General features: G+C 43.4%; 1 protein-coding gene across 1 annotated transcript; it reads left to right on the top strand.

Moving 5' to 3' along the window:
* Window positions 1-1,175: 1,175 nt before the first annotated feature.
* On the top strand, window positions 1,176-22,351 carry STOML3 (stomatin like 3). The gene is made up of 7 exons (XM_047721901.1): window positions 1,176-1,302; window positions 13,309-13,412; window positions 13,494-13,566; window positions 16,532-16,614; window positions 18,047-18,250; window positions 19,841-19,975; window positions 21,331-22,351. Exons 1-7 carry the CDS (start codon window positions 1,251-1,253, stop codon window positions 21,553-21,555), a joined length of 876 nt encoding a protein of 291 aa, XP_047577857.1. The 5' UTR covers window positions 1,176-1,250; the 3' UTR covers window positions 21,556-22,351.
* The last annotated feature ends 2,058 nt before the right edge of the window (window positions 22,352-24,409 follow it).

Raw genomic sequence — 24,409 nt, 5'->3', positions numbered from 1 at the left:
GAAAACAAAATATTATTTGGAATAGTGATAGGAGAGAGATGACCATCATTCAAGTAATATATTTGTCCTCTCCATGGTATAGTAACAGCTAAATTATCTTTGGCTGGAAGGGGTCTGATGAAAGAAGGACTCCTGGGACAGGAGCCTGGGGATCTGGATTCGAGAAGGAGCTTTGGCACTTGTGAGCTGTTATCTTTGACAAATCACTTATTCATTCATTCAACCATATCTTTTGGGCAGCAGAGATGAGCCTGCACCGTTCTAATGCTGCAGGTGCCGTGGCGAAAACACAACTAATCACATCTCTTATGGAAGCTGTCACGTATGTCAGGGCTCAGAAAATGCTTTCTGTAGAGGGAGAGATAGGAAATGTTTTAGGCGTGGCAGGCTGTATGGTCTCTATAGCAAATGTTCAACTATGCAGGTCTGGTAGGGAAGTGACCACAGAGAACACAGAAACAAATGGCTAGGACTGCGTACCAGTGACACATTTATGAAGATAGGTGGCAGACCAGGTTCAGCTAGCAGGCGGTAGTTAGCCAACCCCTTTTCTAGAGGCCAAGTAATTATGCCTATGGTAACATGTGTCAAGGCTCTGTGGCACAGAGGACACAGATAGCTTTAGTGATATTCATGGAGGCCAACGGGGCTGTTGCTAAGTGAGTGAGGGGATTATCATATGAGTGGGACTGGAAAGGGACTAGCAGGATCTCTGGGGACACTTCAGATTTTCCTCTTTGTCATGCTAATGATTGGTGGTCATGGGATTATTTTAAGCAGGATGGCTACATGATCAGATTCAAGTTTTAGAAGATTACTCACTGCAGTGTATAGATTGAATTGAATGAAATCTTGTCATCTGCAGCATAATGATATACTTGCCCTGTATATCCACAGTTCATTGTGGTGAACAAATCACTGTGTGATTTATACAATGAGTTATAAAATATAAATGATGTACGGAATTATTTAGAGATATTTTATAGGAAACAATGCCATGAGAAGGTCATGTTCTTTTGAATTTTCTCTAGGAACAAAGGCAGTCTAAACTCATGAAAAAAAAATCTTTTGTTTGTGTTAACAGGCTTCCTTCACCAGGGAAACTGCTCCTTGGGGTGCTTATGAAAGGAAAGGAACTCTCACTTGCTCATTCCTTCTCTCTCCTTGTCCTCTCTCCTAAGCACCTGGAGCCCAGGCCTGGCTCCAAACCCATGAAAATTGCCCAAGTGTAAAATCTTCTCAAGAATGAGATGGATCCTGGGGCGAATTCCCCTCAGAAACAGGATAAAGAGAATTTAGTGGGTAAGTTCCTCTCTTCTGCCCTAAGTTTGTTTTAGGTATATTAAGTAAAGCAAGAGCCCTGGCAATTCTGAGAGTTACAAAGTAGCTGTGAGGGGGATTAATCCATATCGGGATTGGCTTCATTCGGTTAGAGCCCGGGATTTTGGATTCATTGCTTTTTGTGGCTTTATTGGCTTCTTAAACAGCAATCTGTAATTTGCTCTTTTCTTCAGTGTTAGACAGAATTTGTATTTATTTTTACATTCTTTTTTTTTGGGTATTACATAGCAAAAACATGTTAAACAGGCTGAAATGTATCCATTTTCAAATATCATCAGATTATGCTATGATTAAAAAGACAAGTTGACTTGAGCTGCATTATGTCTGATACCTGGAGAAAAGTTGAGGAAAATAAAACTTGTCCCATAAGTACTAGCTACTACCTTGAATGGCATGTCTGGATTATGAAGCATTTTGCTTGTATTATGTTTTTAAATCCTACAATAATTCTGAGGTAGATTCTCATCTAATCTCATTTTATGAAGGAGGAAACTGAGTCTTGGAGGGTTTAAAAACTTGTTAAAGTTCCAGAAAGTGATAATAATGGTGATGATACATGGGGGGAGGGGAGAGAGGTTTAACCCATGCTCTCTATTGCTTATGTTGCCAAAGAAGTCACAGAGATAGAGAACACACTTGGCTATCAGTTTGTTAAAGAAAACGTATACATTTAGAGATATTTGCCTAAACTGATATGCACGAAGCAGCAAATATCCCTTAGAAGTCTGAGTGGGAGGTCTCTCCAAAGTACCTTCCATTAGCTTTTTAAACAAGGAGTTTCATGAGACATTTTAGCTTGCATTTAACAAGCGAAGATCTGACTGGACCTTTATCCGTGAGATAAACTGTCCATGGGGTTACTTGGTTTTGACTTTTTAATATAATGAAAAAAGCCTGTGCTACCACAGTACAAACAAAAATGGAACATAGTGGTTGCAACTTCTGATTTCATGTGGTTTTGGCAATTTCTGAAAGATACAGGATCAGTCATTCTTCAGAGATTTGTGGGATGAGTTTGCCCTTGCCTTTCTCCATCTTGGACACATTAACAAGACAACATTATCTAGTGCTGCAAGCTGTGCAGAAATTTCCACTCACAAATGTTGGGAGGATTAAATGAATAACTCAGTCCTTGTTATCAACTCCAGCAGGAGACTTCTATGTACCGTGCTGTTGGCTTTAGGCAGAAGCTTTTGGAAACCACTAGCGTGCCTCTCTTCCCAACTCCAAGTTCAGTGATATCACAAGAGCAGATCAGACCTATAGAATGCTTGCTATAAATTAGGATCTACCCCCACCCCTAGTTGTTAAACATTTACTCATGTAAATGAGTAGGGCAACACTCCTCATTAGCCTTTGACTTCTCTTGCACTCCTTTTTTTCCTTTAAAGTGAAGTTAATTGGAATCTTAATCGTCCAAATCTTAGAATTTCTTCTCAACATTGATATGCAAAAAAATAAAAAAATCTTCCCAGGGGGTTTTTTAAAAACACAGATTTTGGGTTCTTATCTCTGGAAGCCAATACTCTTGTTTTGGGATGGACTTGAGATTTTTCATCCAAATAAGTTGCAAGCTGGTGACATTGCCAATCTGAGAGCACACTTTGAGAAGCACAGTACTTCTTTTTAGCTGTTCTGTGTTTTCACTGGAAAACGTTCCCTGATGCAAGCTGGGTGCACATTTCAGAGAACTAGGCAGGAGGGAAGATGATTTTCAGGTGATGAAAAGATAGTATTTACCAGGAGAGTTTCACTTTAGATTTTATGTTTAACACTTAAAATCCTTCATTCTGTGGGGAAAGAACCAGGAAGTTGTGGAGACTGTACTTTACCAACAGTACTCCATAGGATGGGAAGTGAATAGAAAGAGGCAAGAACTTTTAACACTACAACCCCAGACCCAGGCCCAGGGAGGGTGATTGTTTTCACTCCACACACCCTTTGTTTTTCCCCTGGGCATCCTCCAGTCTTTCTTGCTCTGGAAATACAAAGGAATTTTTTTTCTTTTTTTACTTGATGTGATTAATTTTTTATTTTAAAAATTCCCTTTAATAGTATAAAGGTTTCAAAAATTAAGAGAACTTAGAACACTATTGTTGGGGAGGAAACTTTTCCCGTTACCCTTCAAAGATTCTTCTGGCTGGGCTCAGAATTAAATTGACATGAGACTGATTAACAGGAGATAATCAAATTTAACTTTGTACAGACAGGAACGCCACATACATAAGAGATCCTAAAAACAGAAATGTCAAATGAGGTATATATGCCTTCCTGAGCTAAGGAATGGGCTGGGGGCCTGAGGTTCAAATGGAAGAAGGGCAATTCACAGAGTAATAAGAAGACCAGATGTTTGGTTATTTGAAGTTTGCTCCGCCATATAGATGGGTCAATTACAAAAAATTCATCTCTGGTAAGAACTCTCATTCTGGGAAAAACCTCCAATTTAACTTCTTCTAGGTAGATAAGAGGGGAGAAAATTTTCTCTTGAGCCCACTGGGTCTTGATTTCAGCTCCAAATAGTCACCTGCCAAAATGACACACTTTTGAGAACACTTGTTCTGACTTCTTCAGTATAAATCATATTTCCACCACTCAGAATTAACCACTGTTAATATTTTGGTCAGTTTCTTCCAATTTCTTCCAATATTTTTGGATATTCTTCCAGTTTGGAAATATGTTTCCAATATTTCTTCCAATATTTTTTCTTTGCATGTGTTTTGTGCTAATTGAGATCATATTGTTCTTAGAATTTTGCATTCTTCTGCTTTTTTCTCTTAACATCATACCATCGTAATTTCTGGGTTTTCACCAATTAAAAAACACATATTCACAATATGATATTGTGTAGGTACGTCATGGTTTGCTTAATTATCTCCCCATTGTACTTTCAGAGTGTTTTTATTTACCACTGTCATAAATAATACTATCATGAGACTGGACATACATCTTAAGAACAAGTGTTTGTTGTTGCTATTGGTAATGCTGTTATTTCATACAGAAAAGGGAGGCTGAAGAGGGACAAACCTGATGCAGGCATAAAAGAGGGAAAATGTTTTCTGTACCCTTTTAGATTCTTTAGCCTGGTCTACTAATTAAGTAGACACAAGGAAGATTAACAAGAGAAAAAATGAACTATAATGTTATACATACATGAACCTTGACAGACATGAGAGGCTCTAAGACAGAAGGTGATTGAGCTGATGTCCCATCCTGACCTAAGAATAATGGGACGGTGGTTTGGGGCTTCATAAAGGAGGAAGACACACAGAAAGATGAGAAGAGCAAAATTTTGGTAAACAAATGTTTGTCATACCAGGCAGAAACGGTGGGACCCACAAAGGAATTCCTTTCCTGCCCATCTCCCCGCTAGTTTACCGTACTCTTGGTAATTATCCCTGGTGAGAGCTTTCTTCCTGGACCAGGTCCTGTATCTAAATCTTAGAGGCAGTTAAGGGGGAAGTAAAAAGCTCTTCTTGAGCCTTTTGGGTCTTCTGTGGCTTCAGTTCAGAATCATTCACAGGCCAATGTGGAACAATTTGGGGGAGACTTGTTCTGGACTCCTTCACAAGGAAAAGAGTTTCTCTATTTTCTTCTCATAATGGTACATGGGTACAGTGAGGCAGTAGCATGTAGGAGAAAATGTGAGGACATATGGGTTCTGAGTTTAATTGACTCTCTTGAGAGTAAACAGAGTCTCTCCTGCTGGATCATTATTTCCAGACAAGAAACTTCAAACAGATCAATAACCGTATTACGTTGCTGAGCATTGTTCTTGACAGCTCGAAGCATCTGGTGTGCCATTCACTGCATTTACTCAACGAATGAGTTTAGAACCTACTGTGTATCAGGAGATGGAGGCATAAAAATAAAATGCCTGCTTTCAAAGAACTATAGATCCACAGGGAAGACACCCAAGTTAACTGAAAATTAGAGTGTCCTGTGAAAAGCCACACTAAAGGGCGAATTAGAAGAGAAGCACTCAAAAGGGCAGATAAAAGAGAAGAATCTTCCTGGAAAAGAAGGGGGAAGTGCGAGCTGAGCTGAGCTGTGTGGCTAGGTGAGGGAGAGGAGAATGTGGGATATGAATGGGGGCCTGGGGGACCCGAAGGCCCATGCAAAGGCACAAAGATGTGTGAGGACAGGGTGCTTTCTCTCCTGGAGGATGTTTATGTGTGTTAGTATGTGGCTTAGGCAGCTAGACCCAAAGTGAGAGACCAAAGCCCTGCCGCCTGAAAAACTGAATTTCACACTTGCTCAGCGCCCATGTGTGAAGCCTGTCTCCTAAGGTGTGCTTGGGAGTTGCTGCTGCACTTGACTGATGGGATGAAGCCTCATTGGAATTCCTCCTGAGGCAGCTGCCTGGCGAGCTGCAACCCCAGGGGGGTACAGGGTACAGGGTATTTCCCGTACAGGGAAGTCATGACGTGGGACTTTAATGGGGTTGGCAGTGCCTAAATGCTTGAGCTGAAGGGGGAGCCTAAGGCATTAAAAGCATTTACTTGTATACCTTTTTGAACATTTGAACATTCTAGTTCAAAATTTATCATCAATATTTCTATAAAAAAATCAAAGGGTTAAAAGGAACTCTGTACACATGTGTCCCAAAGCTCACGCTACTCTCAAGCACAGATCACCCTTCTGTAGTTGAGATGTAATCATGACATTGAGACAACTCTTACGATTATGAATTTTTGTAGTCATCGGAGGAGCAATGGTGAGATCAGCATCTAGCTCTGATTTAGTTGTTTAGTGCTAATGATCTGGTCTCTCTCTTTCTCTGTCTGTCGTTAAGGTTTTAAAAGTTATCTGCAAGGACTTGCAGGCAGGGGCAGTGTTACTTTAAGGAGGTAGACACGTTCAAGGGCAGGGCTTTATTCTCCTTGAAAATGTAGTTCTTGCCCATACAGAGGAGTCATCATCTGGATGGACTGGAATATCCACTATGGATACTTAGAATCCTATCTGGTAAAAGAAACCAAATTAAAAAAACAAAAAACAAAAAACAAACAAACAAAAAAACATGTAAGTGGTCAAAGTAAAAACTGCACTGAAGTTGAAGACTTTAGTGAAGACTATTGCAATAGAGGAGGGAGGCCAGAACTCAGTCTGAAGGAACAGTCCTGAAACAGGGGTAGAGTGTTTTTGAGGCTTGGAATGAGCTCCTGGAAAAGTACTGGATGGCCTTAGGTGGTGGTCAGAGGCCATTTGTGTTTACTAATACCTTTCTCATATCTTTCTGACCAGTGGTAAAGTTACAGCTTGGAACAAGGTGCCCACTGAAGTCAGGCTCTCCCATCCCACAAAAACGGGGAGTGTTACCTTCTTTGATGATGACATTTCCAAAGAATGGCTCCCAGGTCCTTGACAAAATGATCCTAGCAAAAGTCTTTTAAAAAGGTTTATGTCTTGAAGGGGCAGAGAAAGAACTTACAATAAGTATTCTGAAGAAAATGATCTAGGGTAAGGGAGATCAGGGTCTGAGATTCTGGAAGAAGCTATTTGATGTTTAGTCAGTCTGAGGGAAGTGTTAGGACTGTCTTGACCAAAATACACCTCGAGGACGATCCTAGACAGTGTGTTGTTTGGTTAGAGGGCCTCCTGATATGGCTAATATCCTTTACATATAATTTACTTAATCCTCATGACTAGTTATTATTGTATATAGAGGAGGAAACTAAGGCGTAAGTAGGGTAAGTGACAGGTGGGATGTCATCTAGCTTTCATATGAAGTTGTCTCAGTTAGAATGCACAGTAAATGACTCAAGGGTACCACGTCTCCTCCAGGCAGGACATTGTCCCTGTCCACAGGATGGCTTTGTTGAAGGTTTTCTATTCTCTCTGTCCTCTCTCTGAGAATGCAGAGCAAATAGTGAGATTTCCATCCTCAATACTAGCCTGATCTTACATCCCATGGTCTTTATTTGAATTATCTATTGAAGTATAAGATACATACGAACACATGCACAAGTTTTAAGAGTTTCTCTTGAGAGACTGAATATACGAATAGAAAACGGCTGGACCATATATAAAAACAGAACTCAGTTGGGGAGTTTGGGCAGCCCATCCCCCAAAACAACCCCTTTGTCTGCAAGAACCAGCCCAGGAAGCCAGCCTACTATAAGTCAGTCTTATAAGAAGCCAGATTGTTATCTCTGTGACAATTCAGGAAGCTAAACAATAATTTTTGCAACTTTTGGTCCCCAAAGGCCAGGACTTGATAAGTAACTGACAGCTCCTTGGTTTTCTGTCCCTGCTCCCAATTTAGGACCCACTAAAGAAAGCCAGATATGCACCCTAACCAATCACACAGCATGCCCCGCCTTCAGTCAGGCCACCTACTGCTTCCCCAATCAGGCACACCTGAAGCCTTCCCCTTTCTCCACCCTTTTTTTTTTTTTAAAGATTTTATTTATTTATTTGACAGACAGAGATTACAAGTAGGCAGAGGGGCAGTCAGAGAGAGGAGGAAGCAGGCTCCCCGCTGAGCAGAGAGCCTGATGCAGGGCTCGATCCCAAGACCCCGGGATCATGACCTGAGCCAAAGGCAGAGGCTTTAACCCACTGAGCCACCCAGGCGCCCCCTCCCTTTCTCCACTTTAAAGCTCTCCCGCTCCTCTGCCTGCCTTTGAGTCTCTGCCAAAACACAAATGACAGAGACTGACTCTTCCGCCATATAGCATGCTCTGGATAAAGAGCCTTAGCTTTTCGCATTTGGTTGGTCTTTATTTCCAGAGCCTCTATACATGTAAGCCTAGGTAATCACCACCCTGATCAAGATAAGGAAAATATACAGCACGCCTGAAGACTTCCTCATGCCTTCCTCCATAATATCCAACCACCAATAACCTCTCTGACTAGACACAGCTACTACTGTGACTGCAAACGTAATCAATTAGTTTTGCTTGTCCTTGAATGGAATGACACAAAATAGATGAGATCATGCAGTGTATAGTCTTATACATGGAATCCTAAGCAGGTACTCTTGGGTCTGGCTTATCTTCCCTGATATTTTGTTTATGAGATCCGTCCACATTTTGCATATGGTAGTAGCCTTGTCTTTCTTCTTTCTGGGTAGTACGCCTTTGGATGAGTATACCGCAACTTTATTTATTCACTTTATTGTTGAGGGATTTGGGTGGCTCTCCATTTCCAGAATTTTATGAATAAAATCACAAGGACCATTCTCGAATGGGTTTTCACTGTCATCACCGCTCATTTCTGTCAGGTATTCCTGAGAAGTGGAAGACTGAGAGGTAGACAAGGGTGTGCTTCGCTTCAGGAGATACTCTCAAACCGTTTCTCAAGATGATTGTGTCAGTTTGCATGAGGGCTCAGGTCGCTCCACAACTTTGCAAAAATGTGATATTGTGGGGCTTTAATGTTTGCCATTCTGGAAGCTGTGGATTATGATCCCATTGTAGTTATAGACATCATTGGATTTTGGTGTTTTGAAACAATATCCTAGTACCTCAAACACTATTTCTGCTTAGAGAAGAAATAGCTCTTTTACAGTAACACGGATCTGGGGGCAAGGATTATATGTAGTGTTGCTCTCACAATTAAATACTATTGACCAAGCCAAAATAAGAAATAAGGAGCCAAGTCACCCAGCCTGTTTTATGTACTAATATTCATTTCCACCATTAGCGCCGTATTCGTGGGGCTAGCCTCACGCAAGTTACCAACCTTGCTTTGAGTGTTTACACCTAGACCTAGAGGGCATTTAAGTTTCCTCTGTGCTATGGGCTGTAACTAAGTGCTGGGAACAAAGCCCCAGAGGCATGTGAAACTCAGTCTCGTCTCACTGCCGGAGTCATTCAAGGCAGATTGGGATGTCTGCCAATTGGTGGAACTTCTAGGTCCCACTTTACTTAAAGAGAGATTGAGATGTTGATGACAAGACTAACCAGGTTTTCCGGCTGCAGAATGAAGGGCCGGGCTTGCTTATCCCTGAAGTCCTTTCAGCCGAAGCCCCAGGGTCCTTCTCTCCAGCATCAGCAGCGTGGGCTGGGTTCTGTGCTAATTTATTTGAGCTCGCCCTTGTCTTTCCAGACGTGTTGACTAGACTTCGCCCCGTTCTTTGTCCCAGCCACATACAGGAGGGAATCCCCACTTTTTTTTTGCCTAGAAGGTAGTACAGCAGAGACCCAAGGGTATTATTACACCTGCCCTTATGGTCTCTTTCCTGCTAGACGTGAACCTTTGTTGGGAAGTTCCCCATCTTATTCTCCGTTGTCTCCTCAGTTACAGCACCGTGCCTGGTGGAGAACTGGCAAAAGACGGTCAAATGGATGCGTGGGAGATCGGGAGCAGCTTGTTGGGGTGGCAAAACCCAGTTCTCTGCTGGGAAGTAAGCGGACGGTGATGACCGTATGGTATTGTGACAGTTACTCCCAGAAAATACCCAGCCATGGACCGGGAGAAAGCAGGAGGTGATTAGGTGTGCTAAGGGCTTGCGGTTTAGTGCAGAGGCTGTGGGGCCCCTTCCCTCGGCCACCTCCTCAGCCTCCAGGGAAGGCTCCTGCAGCAGTAGAGGTCATATGGGAGGTTTCTGAGGAGGCTTTGGGACACAGTCCCTGCATATGTTTTCAGATCCTGGGCTCATGGAGCGGGGAGGCTGAGAGATTGCCTCTGCCGGCAGCCACATGCAGCCAGCTCACAAGGCTGGTGGCAGGGCCCTGCAGGGAGCGAATGCACTCACAGCCCCACTTGAACGGCAGCTAATGACACCCCCAGGCTCCACAATTCTCAATTCTCCTGGTGCGGAGGCAGTGGCCGGGGTGATTCTAATGCTCAGGTGTGAATCTTGGAAGGTGAATCAGGTCCACATCTCTTGTCTCCCTCTGCGCCGCTGTTAGTACCTAACAAAGCCTCACTCACAGCTCCTGTGGCAAGGCAAGGACTTGATGGGGCTCTGGAGGTGCGCCTACGGGTCGGGTGGTGGGGGGTGCTTCTCTGCCACGAACACTTGCTAATGTAGCTTGGTGTCCAGATTGTAGCTAGTCTGGAAATTTCTCGAGCTTGCTCAGGGCATAAAGCATAACTGGGATTTTGTTGGATTCCCAGCAGCTTTTGTGGGCTGCACTGCTAAAGTCACAGCTCAGGGAACCCCCAAGGATCCTGAATCCCAATGATTGCAACTGCAGCTGTGAACTGCAGCAGGGAACTACACCCCAGGTGGCCGGAAATGTGCTGCCGGCTCAACTCATTCACCGGGACTCCAGGAAAGCACGTCTGGTCCCAGAGAGGCTTGTACAAGCCTATCATTGCAGCCTTGCTGGTAGGTGCAGAACTGCAAGCAACTGTAATGTCCAGTAGCTACATAAACCCAGACACAAGTTCGGGATGGACCCATGTGCGACAATTAAGAAGAAGGAGGTAGATCTGCATATACTGGCATGGAATTATCTCTAAGATACATTCGGTTTTTTTTACAAAGTAGAATTGTTGGGGCACCTGGGGGGCTCAGTTGGTGAAGAGGCTGCCTTCGGCTTGGGCATGATCTCAGGGTCCTGGGATGGAGCTGCGCACCCCCCCTCCCTCCTGTCGGTGGTCTCCTTGTTCAGCAGGGAGCGTCCTTCCCCCTCTGCCACTCCCCTGTGTTTGTACTCTCTCTCACACTCTCTTTCTCTCAAATAAATAAATAAAATCTTAAAAATAAATAAATACAAATAAAAAAGTTGGAGTGTTAGTGTGGCACCGTAGCTCACCAGATCTATGAATCTAAGCCAAGTGTTTTCTAAGGATAGACATATGTATGTAAATACATAGGAATGGGTCTATCAGGAAACACGCCAAATCAATAATAATGGGATCTCTCTAGATAAAAGTGGACTAAGGAGAAGATGGTCAGGGGGACTTCAGTTTCATCTGTACCGCTTTGATTTTTTTTTTTTTTTTTGGTACGATGAGAATGTTTATATACAGTCTGTATCATTACAGTGGTTAAATAAGCATGAATAAACAAAATGCAACAAAGATTCTATTAGAATGCACAAAATGTTTTTTTTATTCTGCGTAATGATAGTCCAATCCACCTCACTGGGGTCCAAGGTTTTGGAAGGTGGTATTTTAAAAATGTAAACTTTGAGTATGCAGGTAAGTCCTTATTGCCATTGGGTATATCTTTACGTGTATTTAGAACCCATTAAAGGACATTTGCACAAAAAGTTTTTAATACTACATGTGTATCTAAAACGTAGATAATTCCCATCTTGGGGCTGCACTGAGAAAGTACTTGGTGGGTACTGGTACCAAGCACGGGGCAGTCGGCATAGTGTCCCAGTGGGCTATTGACGGGAGTGCGGTTTGGCATGAACTCGTTGAAGAGCACTTAACCACCTAACAAAATTGTAAATACTAATGTCTTTGATCTAACACTTTCCCTGCCTGGCATTTACCCTACATGGGTGTACAAAAACACGTATTAAAGAGCACTCATCGCAGCATTGTTTTAAGAGCAGAATCCTAGAACCCTCCTGAATGTTTTTAAACTTATGATGTGGGCACTGATGAGTCAGCAGCAGTGAGTGAGGCTGGATATGAGGTGGTATCAGTTCGACCTAGCGCCCTCTGCAGTTGGCTAGGGGAATGGCAGTGATAAGCCTGCGTCTAACGCGAACAATAAAGGGGATGGTTGGGCATTAATGGGTCTAGAGGTAGCATAAGGTGTTTGTGGAATTATCTGGGTGAAGATATCTAGTACATACAGTTAATTTGGGTGCTTGTGTGGAGAATATGAATCAGTTGGAGGAAGTGTGGAGCGTGGTTGGGGGGCAGTTGTCAAGAAGAGGAGAAAAGAAGGAATGAGAATTAAAAAGAAATTGGAATAGTGATTAAAGAATAAAATAAGAATAAAAAGGTCAGGGGCGCCTGGGTGGCTCAGTGGGTTAAAGCCTCTGCCTTCGGTTCAGGTCATGATCCCAGAGTCCTGGGATCGCCCGCAGCATAGGCTCTCTGCTCAGCAGGGAGCCTGCCTCCCCCTCTCTCTCTGCCTGCCTCTCTGCCTACTTGTGATCCCTGTCTGTCAAATAAAAAAAAGAAAAGAAAAGAATAAAAGGGTCAGCCAGACTTGTGTGTTCTACAAACCAGAGTTCTAAGACTTGACAAATTGTCTAATGGAAGTGATTAAAGCTACGAAGTTTCAGGTGATTGAAATATGATTTGAACTTAGCATTGCAGGGCAATATTCTCAGAAACGTCAAATATCAGTGTCTGACAAGTCCCTGTAATATCTGTATGGGAATAAAGATAGTAATATGCATTTATTAATGTAGATATTAATGTATGGAGCAAGTGCCATATAAAAATAATCTCATATAGTCCTTGTCAAATCCTTCAGGGTAGTTGACTTCTATCACCATCTTACAGATGGAGAAATGGAGGCTCAGAAAGATTGAGCAGCTTACCCAAAGCCACAGCTTTGATAGGTAAGAGAGCTCTCATAGAAATTCATACCTACAGGCTCTTCAAAACATTTTCCAGCCATACTGTCACCCTTTGATACTAGTACCAACTCTCTACCTCAGAGGCTGTCTTGCTTTCCAACCTGGAGAATCCTGGGCGCCCAGGAATGTGTCTTTTAAAATGGTCCTTTAATGATTCCGATGGAGCTAGTCCATGAATTATACACTGGGTAACATGTTTTATGTGTTTTGAGGGTAATAAACCATGTCTGTCCTACTAAATGTCATGGTAATTGTTATTATTGATTGCTATGAGACTTTTTTGGAAGGGACAGGTCAATTTCAATCTAAAACCCTCAATAAATAGTGTGTGTGTGTGTGTGTGTGTGTGTATGCACGCGCACATGTGTGTCTTTACTGCATTTGCCGGTGTGCATGGGTTTTGATCTCCTCAGTGCCTCCCGGCCTGGCCAGCACTCTGGATAGTAGCTTTACTCATGTGGCTGAATGGGTTTTCTAAGAACCATGTAAGTTACAGGCTTGTTTCGTCCTCATTTCTTAGGCATCAGCAGTAAAGGGCTTGGTGTATGTGGCTGGATCCTGTTTTCCCTTTCTTTGCTGCTGATGATTATTACCTTCCCCATCTCCGTATGGATGTGCTTGAAGGTAACACCCTGGGAAATAAATTGGGCTCTCTCTATGAGCTGATGAACCATTAGGACTAAATGCTCTCCCTTAATCTCTTAGATCATTAAGGAGTATGAACGTGCTGTTGTATTCCGACTGGGACGCATCCAAGCTGACAAAGCCAGAGGGCCAGGTAGGACACTGTGGCTGCCCCTGACAAGGATCATGGGCACCTAATACTTCACTGTTGCCCCCGAAATTTTTCCTGGCAGCCTCTCTTGAGAAGCAAAGAAAAGGCACCTGGAGCCGTTGCCTGTCTGTACAATGGAAAAAAGATGTTCTGTTATGCAAGTGAACAGGCATGACCACTAGACCAATAGTTTGAGAGGTTGGAAATCCAGCTCTGTTTCCCAGCATTCCCTCTGAGAGATTCAGTTTACAGGACCAAAGTGTGGCTCTGTTGGATTGGCCGGACATCACTTATTACCATGACCACTGAACGAATGACAGAAGAATGAAGGGAGGGAGTAAGTGGCCAAGACAGATGATTAAGTTATTCAGGGAGAGTATTCCGGGAGCTGGGTTTTGATCCTCACTCTTTGAAAAGAGCTAATGGAGGGGCACCTGGGTCGCTCAGTGGGTTAAGCCTCTGCCTTCAGCTCAGGTCATGATCTCAGGGTCCTGGGATCAAGCCCCACATCAGGCTCTCTGCTCAGCGGGGAGCCTGCTTCCCTGTCTCTCTCTGCCTGCCTCTCTGACTACTTGTTATCTCTATCTGTTAAATAAATAAATAAAATCTTAAAAAAAGAAAGAAAGAAAGAAAGAAAGAAAGAAAGAAAGAAAGAAAGAAAGAAAAGAGCTAATGGAAAAGTAAAAGGTACCTTCTTCTCCTGGCAAGTAGATTAATAGAACAGAGAGCTGGAATCCATCACATGACTCCTTTGGTCAAATGTAGTGTTTCTTTCCATCCTTTCTCCACCTTAGAATGAAAACTGTTCCAAATTTTTCATGTTATAAAAGGATGGGATTTTGGGGGGTGGGGAGCAGACATGGGAAGGTGTTAGGTCCTAAAACTCTAGAAGTTAGGTACTGATTTAATTCTCATAACTTCTCCTGGTGTATCTGTAGTTGAACCATATGAAATTGCTAATATTTGTTTTTGTTTCTCAAGCATGACAATTTCATATGATCAATTCTAATATTTTGAAAGGAAGGCCATCAAAGGTAGCGTTTTACAAGATACATGAGAAAGAATGGTTATTTGCAATACTTCTTTAATAATATTTGTTTTCTGCCCCCTATTATGATGTATTTGAGTAAACACATTCTCTCTCCAACTGGGCTATAAGCTCCCTGGGGGGCAAGAACTTTCTTAGTCACTGTGATACTGCATGTGCTCTGCACTTGGCCATGCACTACGGTAGGCACTCAGGTATCTATTACATTAAATAAATAAATAAATAAATATGTATTTTTCCAAAACAGAAGCTTGTTAAAGAGCCTTGGTCATTTCAAGTAGTATAATCCTACTTGTCTAATTTCATAAAGGACCAGAGGGGGAAGAGGGCAAGAATGACTTATTATGGATGTTCTTATGAGTTTGTCCAAATAGAAGTGTTAGACTCATCCAAATGAGGTATAACAGACCAAGGTTGACCCCTTCTAGGTATGTTGCATCTGGTGGGGCCAAGCTTGTAAGTCTTTTTACTCTTAAAACTGCATTTGGGAGAAGTAGACTAACCATAACTTGGAGGACTCTAGAGAAAAGTGGATCTCTTTTAAATGAATTTTCCCAGAAGATTTCACCACTAAAATGTCCCAGGATAACTACTTTTCGTCATACACATCTCTGGGGCTAATGAGTTACCTCAGAAAGCCATGAGAGCTAGAGGGAAACAAGCCAACTTGTTAATGGAAAACCTCTCCACTTTTGTAAATTGTAAATTATTCTTTAATAATGAAAGTTTTAATAATAAGTGCTGCTATTTCTTGAGCACTTCATACATACCTGGCGCTGTGTTTAGTACTTTATTTCATTATCATGTCGAATCATGCTTAATCTTCACTACCCTCTTCTAGAGATGAACTAACTGAAGCTCAGGAAAGTTATGGGAGTGTTCCCAGGTCACAAGCTAGTAAGTGCAAGGGCTAGGACTTAACCCTCTAGTTTTAGGGGCCATGACCTCAACTGGTAACCTGGTATCAAGAAAAGGAAGTAAATCAGGCAGCAATCCTCATTACAAATCTCAGGAGAGTTCAGAGACCAAGAGAAAGAAAACACCTTAGCAGTGTCTTCTGTTGATGTTACCAGCCCTTTGCAATGGATAGCCCACAAACGGGTTTCTTCTTTAAAAAACAAAAACAATGGCACAAAATCTTTCTGGTGAATAGAAATGGATTGGAGTCCCCATCCTCCTGACATGCTTGTGGTTCTAAACTTGGTAACTCTAGCTATTGAGAACATTGGCCAGGCTAATGTTAGGGATTCATGCATGGGAAATCAACTGAATTTTCCTATCCCCATCCTTCCCCCACTCAGCCCCAAACCCAAATACTTCATGACTCAAAGAGAAGTTAGAGGGTTTTAACTCTAGGATGCCATCATATTTGAACTAGAACATAGCTCTAGAGAAACAGCAAATTCTGAAGTACATTGGTTTTAGGGACTTAAGAAGATTTTAATTCTTAAGATTTTAAAATCTTAAGAAGATTTTAATTCTACAATTTTTTCAATACTATTGAAGATGAATGAGAATGTTGACAGTCATTGACATTTAAGGTAAAAAAAATCTATTACTTAAATCTTTTGTGCAGGTATCTTTAGTAAGGACACCAATTTCCAAAACATCCTTTTAAATTAATGTCAAATTCAACACTTGGCTAGAAGTAGGTTGAGTGGCTTACAAATAAAATCTAAAAATTAAATGTCAAGGATCTTTAGCTCTTTACCACAAGAGTTTAATCTCTAGGGAACCACTTTTCTTTAGTCATTGACTAGGAGGAGGAACTAATTTTCCCCAAGGTTCAAGGTGTGTATATTGAAGATCCTCTGAGAAGCATTTGTAGTCCATTGAAAATAATGGATCATATAGTTAGGAGATAATTTGTGGCAGTTAGTTTCAATGTGGAAAAATTTTAAGCCATATTTTCTCTCCTAGGTTTGATCCTGGTCCTGCCCTGCATAGATGTCTTTGTTAAGGTTGATCTCCGAACTATTACTTGCAACATTCCTCCACAGGAGGTAATTCAGGTTAAAGATATGCTCTTAGAAATAAAACCTGTATCTTTCCCATTCCACGGACAGTTGATGTTTTACAGCATGTTTTCAAACTATAAGGGACTGGCTTGAGGAGCCCTGGTGAGTCTTAAAAACCACGGGGCTTTGCTTTTCCCACTGACAATAAAGCCAAGGGCAAGGGCTGCCTTGCTGTAAGACTTGGAATGACTCGGAGTGGTAAGTCCCAGAGAAGAGAGAGAAAAGATATAGTTGGCAGAGAAGCTGGGATGGAGAGCAGTAGCGAAGATGCTTGGAAGAGTCAGATAAGTCATTGTATAAAGCGGTTGAATTTAATTTGGTGGAGGGCAGGGTTTGGTTAGGATATTATCCTTGCTGTCACCTTTCTAGACTTTTTATTAAATCTCTGTGATTCACTTTTTTTAATGTGTGATTGGATGCAAAACAGTGGAAGCCCGTAAGGAAAGAGCACAGATCCCACTTGCATTTTGATTTCAAATAATTCTTTGCCATTCTTAAAGTACTGTAAATAAATATCCAAGACCAGTAACAGGGCATTAGAGAAGAGAAACAGAGTTACCAAGAACCAAAATGATTCAGGAAAAGGAAAGAAAATGTGAGTAGAGTCTACAATGTGGGAGGGCAGAGGTGATGAGAGGATTATGAGTTGATGTTAATTTTCTTCTCTGTGGTCCAAGAAACTCAGTCAAGATCCAATAATCCCATCGCCATGACGCTGGTAGGAAGTACAGAGTCCTTATTTTGGGCTTCAGCCTGTGTCCTAAGAATTGGAGACACTTAGTGACCTACCACGGGCCTTTTCTGGCTCCATACTCCCCTGTTCTAGGTTCGGCTTCTACAGTCCTGATAGAGAGTTCTCACTGGCTGCAAATCGCCTCGTCACATTATTCAGAAGGATTAATACAGAGCCTCTGTGGAAGCAAAGAGATTTCCCTTTATGTGAAAACAGAACATGGTCTCTGGTGACATCTATGTTTTCTAAGCAGCACTGCTGTTCATCAAATCTGATAAAAACTGAAAACCAAAAAGATGGCAGGTGTCAGGGAAAGAAGCGTTCTATCTCTGTGTAGATGGTAGAATTCCACCGAGTTCCTACTTGCCACCTTTTAAAACAGAAAGTGCTTAGGTTCCCGTGGCAAATCAAAAAGCTTCTTCCCGTGGGGTGTAAGGCCTCCCTAAGGTGAAGTTACAGGGATAGGTTCAGACGATGGGTGGGGTACAGACCCCACGATGGGTGGGGATTTTGTCACCAACCAGGATGACATTGTACGGCAGCCTAGGGCAGAGTTTGGATGATGCTGGCCTGAGCTGTGGCGAAGGGTCTCCTCCTGGGGAGAGGGCTCTTAGGCTGGCTGACACTGTCCGTCACTGTGACAGTCATAATAAACACGCGATTTTCCCTGTCCTCGCTCTCCAGATCCTCACCAGAGACTCCGTGACTACGCAAGTGGATGGAGTCGTCTATTACAGAATCTATAGCGCTGTCTCTGCCGTGGCTAATGTCAACGATGTCCACCAAGCCACATTTCTGCTGGCTCAGACTACCCTGAGGAACGTCTTAGGGACGCAGACCCTGTCCCAAATTTTAGCCGGCCGAGAGGAGATTGCCCATAGCATCCAGGTAAAGACGCTGAGAATGAAGAGCCTGTGTCCTTAGTTCATTTATTTTGATTATCAGTGATGATCAGCTATCAGTGGTTCAAAGAATCCGTCTCACGTGTGTGTGCATGTGCATTCACATGTGCAACACACACACATGCACACAGAGCTACTGTAGACATTGGGCCTCAGTTTGTGGTTTTATTCCTTTATAATCACAAGCTCTAAGTTTAAATATGTGAGCAGGACATGGGGAGCTGAAGGAATTGGACACCTTACCTATTTTTTTTTTTAATTCAACATATGAGTTAGCATTGTACATGTTAGCCTTTTCTGAGGAGGTTAGTGTCCTTTTTAATTGAGCTTATTCCAGAAGAAGAGCCACCATTTCTTAGACAGTCCATGTGTTTCTGCATTTCAATGGAATATTTGAACAGGATTCAGCTGACAGCCTGCAGGCCTGCCATCCCTGGAAAATCTGGCACGGAGCTACCTAGCTCGGTAGTTACAGTGACAGTAATCAGAATTATAGTAATGGTGAGGATGTTGCCATTATCCATCTCACCCCTCACCCATCCTAGTTCATAGACAATTACATTTCTATGTGGCCCTTAATCAATTATGCTTTGATTCTGATTCTCCCTTCTCTGCGTTAGTAGGGAATTTCAGCTTTGGTCCTTGGCATATCTTCCAGAGTCTACTGTGACACAAAGACCTAAGGCTTTATGACATAGTGTTGGTTCTATAGAACTCTCCATGTCATTTGTAAGAGCCCCATGAGTTTGACAACTCAGATGTTTCCCCTGCCACAGTCCAGTCCCCGGCTTCTTGGGAGGTCTCACCATCTCCACAGTTCTGTAGAAATTGTGGAAAGGCAAGAGATGGCTTGCTGTTTGGTAGCAGAGATCTCTGCCCCTGGCCTCGGAGGAAACAACCTGTCTGATTTCATTCTCTCACAAGACATTCTTTCCCACCCCTCTCTCTGCAGGATAACCAACAGGACATCCTCAGTGGTCTTAAGTTTTTACAAAAGACAAGCATATCTTTGATTTTAGGCTGCTGTGCTCTAAAATATATATATATGTATATATATATATAATATATATATGTAAGTAATCATATATATATAAGCATATATATGTATATATATATAAGTAAGTAAGCATATATATATATATACATATATATATATGTAAGCATATATATATACACATATATATACACATGCCTGGCTACCTGTTTAAAACTACCTGCCACAGGGGAGAGGTTAAACAGAGCAAGAACAAGGCACAGAGTATCTCAGCAAGTACCCAATACTATTTATTGAGTTATTGTGAGGCATTGGTAGATCTCTTACGTGTATTATCTGCAAAGCTCATGAAAATCCCGAGAGGGACCCTTTTAGAGGTGAAACAACCTATAAGGAATCAGAGAGGTTAAGGAACCGGCCCAGTGATTCACAGCTGCAGATGGAAGAGCCAGGACAAACCCCAGGAGTGCCTGAGAAGGCCATACCTTGTTGCTGGCTAGATGTCTGTGACAAGAAAATGCAAGATATTTGCCCAACTCCCTTGTCTTCTGACCAATACCCTTTCTTGTGATTTGGAAACAGACCTTACTTGATGATGCCACCGAGCTGTGGGGGATCCGGGTGGCACGAGTGGAAATCAAAGATGTCCGGATTCCGGTGCAGCTACAGCGGTCCATGGCTGCGGAGGCCGAGGCCACCAGGGAAGCCAGGGCCAGGGTAAGAGCTACTCCGTCCACACTGGAAGGCAAGATGTCTAGCTTTGGAGCAGAAAAGGATAGACCTTGAATGGGAGATCAGGCTTCTCAGTGATTTTGATAAGAAAAGGGTTGCTTATTTACAGTTTTTACTGAGAATTTCCTCCTCAGCTAAAAGTAATGGGCAGCTTAATATACCTTGAGGAAGTTGGGCAACAGGTCTTGGGACAGTCACTTGCCCAGTGGCTTAGCAAGGTGGGTCCCAAGTGGCTGCATTTCCGTCCCCTAGAGAAAAGTCAACACAGCAAACACTAACTCTGAGATCTCAACTCACACTGCGTGAAGCCGATTCTCTTGTGGCTCAGGAATCTACATTTTTATAAAGTTAGCAATTCTGCTTTTTTTTTTTTTAATTATGGAAGTATAACTGACTGGCAACGCTAGAATAGTTTCTGGTGTACAGCGTACTGATCCACCAGCCCTATACATTACTCAGTGCCCATCGCAGCGGGTGTAGTGACCCCCTGGAAGCTGGCACCGCAGTAGCCAACCCCGTGCCCGTCTTTTGAACATTATCGTTAGGTGTGGTTAGTGAGCTGAACTGAAAGGGAATGGTGGGGTGATTAAACCCAATCCAGGGTAGAAGACACACTGTAAGCCTACCCTGGCCTCGAATGTTCTTGAGTCCGTTGGGTCGATAGCCTTCATGGCTGCGGGAATGGTTTCCCGGAGTATCAGAAACCAAGGGAAGATGAGAACCCTTTTGCCTAAGCTCCTCAGAATATTCCTTGAGAACCAATGAGTTTTCCTCTGCCCTGGTCCCTTCCCCGTCTCTGCTTTATCTGGGAAGCTCCAGCAGCTTCTCAGCAGTGGACATGGAGGGCACAGAGACAGTGAGTACCCGTGGTAAATCCATTTTGGGCAGGAGAGAGCTAGATGGGGAGCCAGCAACAGGGAGAGCCCTCCCACGGGGGTTCTTAGGCTGCCCTGCCTGCTGCTGGCCATCCAGGGTGGAAAGAACTTGAAACTGTCCTTACACTGGAAGAATGAGGCTGAACTGGCATCAGAATTAAGGTCTCCTAGGATAAGAAAGAACAACAGGGAGAAGCGGGTGCATGCCTTGAATTTCAAACTTCTCGGAAAGCTAGAGCGGGGGATGGGGAGGCTCCAGGGTAACTGGCCAGCATTATTCCCCTAAAGCACATTACAATGCGAAACTCTCACCCTCGCCAAAGCAGTAGTTCGATGAAACCCGGTGGCAAAGTGGGGCGGGGCGGGGGAGGGGCGGCAGACCGGCATGGGGTGCAGCCAGAATAAGAAAGCCCGAGTCACAGTTCGAATGTTTCTTTCTGAGCTCTTTTATTTCTGCCGGCTTAGGTCGTTGCCGCCGAAGGAGAAATGAATGCTTCCAAGTCTCTGAAGTCAGCCTCCATGGTGCTGGCCCAGTCCCCAGTAGCCCTCCAGCTGCGTTACCTGCAAACCCTCACCACCGTGGCCACCGAGAAGAATTCCACCATCGTCTTCCCTCTGCCCATGAATATCCTGGAGGGCATCGGTGGTGTCAGCTACAATAACCACGAGAAGGCTACGAACAGAGCCTGAGGTCCTCGGGCTGTGGTCAGCCGCTGCTTGGGGAGCTGTTGCCAGTTTTCTCGGAAGAACCCCGCGGTCAGAAGGACTGAGAATTGCAACAATATTGAACCAGAGTGACGCCGCTGCTAGAATAGCATTGGCAGGGAAATGCCATAAAGCCTCCCCGCAAAAGTGGGGGGCCTGGTTTTATTATCCCAGAGCATAAACAGCTTTGCGTTATCCATATTAGTCAGTTAGCAGGTATCCGGACTTGAGGCAGGAGCTTGCTTGCTCGCAGCAGGGGGAAGAAATCTTTGCAAGACCTTGGCTAAGATTTCAGCATTAATTTTTATTGGTTTTAAGAAGCTCTCTAGATAATTTATAAAGTAACATAGGCCCCCTCTTTATACTAGATACTTGCTTTTTATAATTCCCAAGTAACTATTTGCTAAATCTCCAATAATGGCAAAACCCTCCCACCCTTCTCACCCCCAACCCTCCGTGTTTGAAATCCGGATTGATTTTGATGTGAAAGGCTGAAGAGGCACCCAGGCTGCAAACCCATCACAGCGCCCGGGGGGGCGGACTCTTGCTGCCCATGACCAGTGGCCAATGCTCAGCCTCCCGGCAAACTTGTCAGCCGCTGGGACAGTGCACAGCACTTACAAGCGAGAATGAGGCTTATGACTGGTTCTGTTGGTTGGAATCACTGGGGAATATCCTGTGAACCTCATGTTTTTCACCCCATTATTAGACCCAAGAGCCACCAATAGTTAAGAATTGTAAACTCTATTCACCCCCCCAACCCCCTAAACTGTTCAAAATAAAGAAGCTGTAGACTAGAATATAGATGTGATGTATTTTAAAAATTGCTTTGTCAGAGATTTTTTTGTTGTTGTTGCCATGGTACAGTTTTGAGTTGTATTTTGAGCAAAGGGCTAGGATTTTTTGTTACCATGTACTGACTGCTGTATGTGAACACCGTGCTCAGCCCTTTATGGATGCCGAGAAGAATCTTTATTTTGCAGACGAGAAAGTTGATGGCAAGAGTTTGAAAAACTTGCCTAAGAGCCTGTCACTAGTTTTGGGTTAGGATTTAAAACTAGGTCTCACTGCAAAGTCCTTGCTCTTAAACATCATCCTGGTTTACTTGGGGCAGGTGCGAGGGGGCGGGGATAGAGCCCTCCCCCATTCTCCTCTTGCCTTTCAGGTTCTGCAAGTGTGGGGGCCCACTGGAGTTTTTCATCATGTCCAGGACTCTGAGAGCATGCACACACATGCACACATGCTCCCCACCCATCTCACGCTCCTTTTCACTGCACACGGACTTCCTGTATAACACTCCCCATCCCAGGCCCCCGGCTCTGCTTACATCCCCTCCATATGCTCCCCTCACATGCGTCCGGTCAACGTATAGATATTAACTACATATAAATATAAAATAGGGATCGCATTCTGCCTTTTTTGTTTGTTTGTTTGTTTTGTTTTTAAAGATTTTACTTATTTGTCAGAGAGAGAGAGAGTGAGTGAGCACAAGCAGGAGGAGCAGAAGGAAGAAGGGAAGCAGGCTCCCTACTGAGCAAGAAGCCCAATGCGGGAGATGCGGACTGGATCCCAGGATCCTGGGATCATGACCTGAGCCAAAGGCAGATGCTTAACCGACTGAGCCACCCAGGCATTCCTGCCTTTGGTTTTGTAACCTGCTTTTTTTCATAAGACCGTATCATACTTGGTATGAGTTCTGGACAACTCACAGTTAATACATTTTTTAGTAGATTCTAGTGACTCTTTAACTCTAGCACTCATTTTTAACTCACTGAGGTTCATATTTTTCCTGAGAAGCTAAATACTTGCATTTTAACAAAAACTGGAAACAGAAACCGATCTCAGTTTATTCACACCAGCCAGAATCTGAGTCGATGAGGTCACACCATGCAGATGCCCCAGATGACTATACAGCTGAGGAACAGTGAGTGGTGCAGTGACTGACCACATGCTTGGACACTGAGGGTCACCTGAGCCGGCAGGTCCTACATGAACAAGGACATTTTGTGAGCGCACTTCCTACCCTATTCCAGAAACCCACACTTACTACTTCTTCTGGTTTCCATAATTGCCCTGAAAATGCAAATCTTTCTTGTCAATGTACACCAAATGCTAAACTAGTGGTTCTCCCTGAAGGTCGTGGTTCTCTCACTCACTAGCAGCTCTTTTTTTTGAAACACACAGCCTGCTGGCATGCCCCTAGGGCCATCCCGCTAGTGTGGGAATGGGGTTTGAGAGCTGTATCAGAATCTCTGGGGCTATACAGAGGTGTTTTTTGGTTCTTGTGTTTTTTTTATTGTTGTTGTTTTTTGTTTTTTTAATTGTGTTTTCCATTTTTTAAAAAAGATTTTATTTATTTGAGAGAGCGAGAGCATACATGAGTGGGAGGGGAAGGGCAGAGGCAAAGGGAGAAGCTGACTTCCTGCTGATCAGGGAGCCCAACAGGAGGCAGGCTGGATCCCAGGACCCTGAGATAATGACCTGAGCCTAAGGCAGAGGCTTAACAAACTGAGTCACCCAGGTGCCCTGTGCAGATGTGGTTTGAAAGCTCTGTGGGAGATTCAAATTACTCCATCCCTCCCGCATTGTCTCATTAATTCTTCAGCTTGCCATAGGTCATTTATTATATTGGTTACTAAGGGCTGGCTAAAGAAATCTCTGAAGGGAACTATTTTGGGGGGTAAATGGCATAGAAGAATCAAGGAAGGTCATTGCTCTCCTGGAATGTGACTGCCAACTGCCAAAGACAATATTCAAAACACAGTCGCCCCCCCCCCCCGCCCCACCCCTTAGGGTGAAGTTTGTTTTTCTTTTGGGGGAGGGGAGCTGGAAGGGGAGT

This window comes from Lutra lutra, chromosome 3, assembly GCF_902655055.1.
Source record: "Lutra lutra chromosome 3, mLutLut1.2, whole genome shotgun sequence".
Taxonomy (NCBI): Eukaryota; Metazoa; Chordata; class Mammalia; order Carnivora; family Mustelidae; genus Lutra; species Lutra lutra.
Note: the sequence above shows the minus strand (reverse complement) of the source record. Positions and strands in the feature narration are given on the sequence as shown.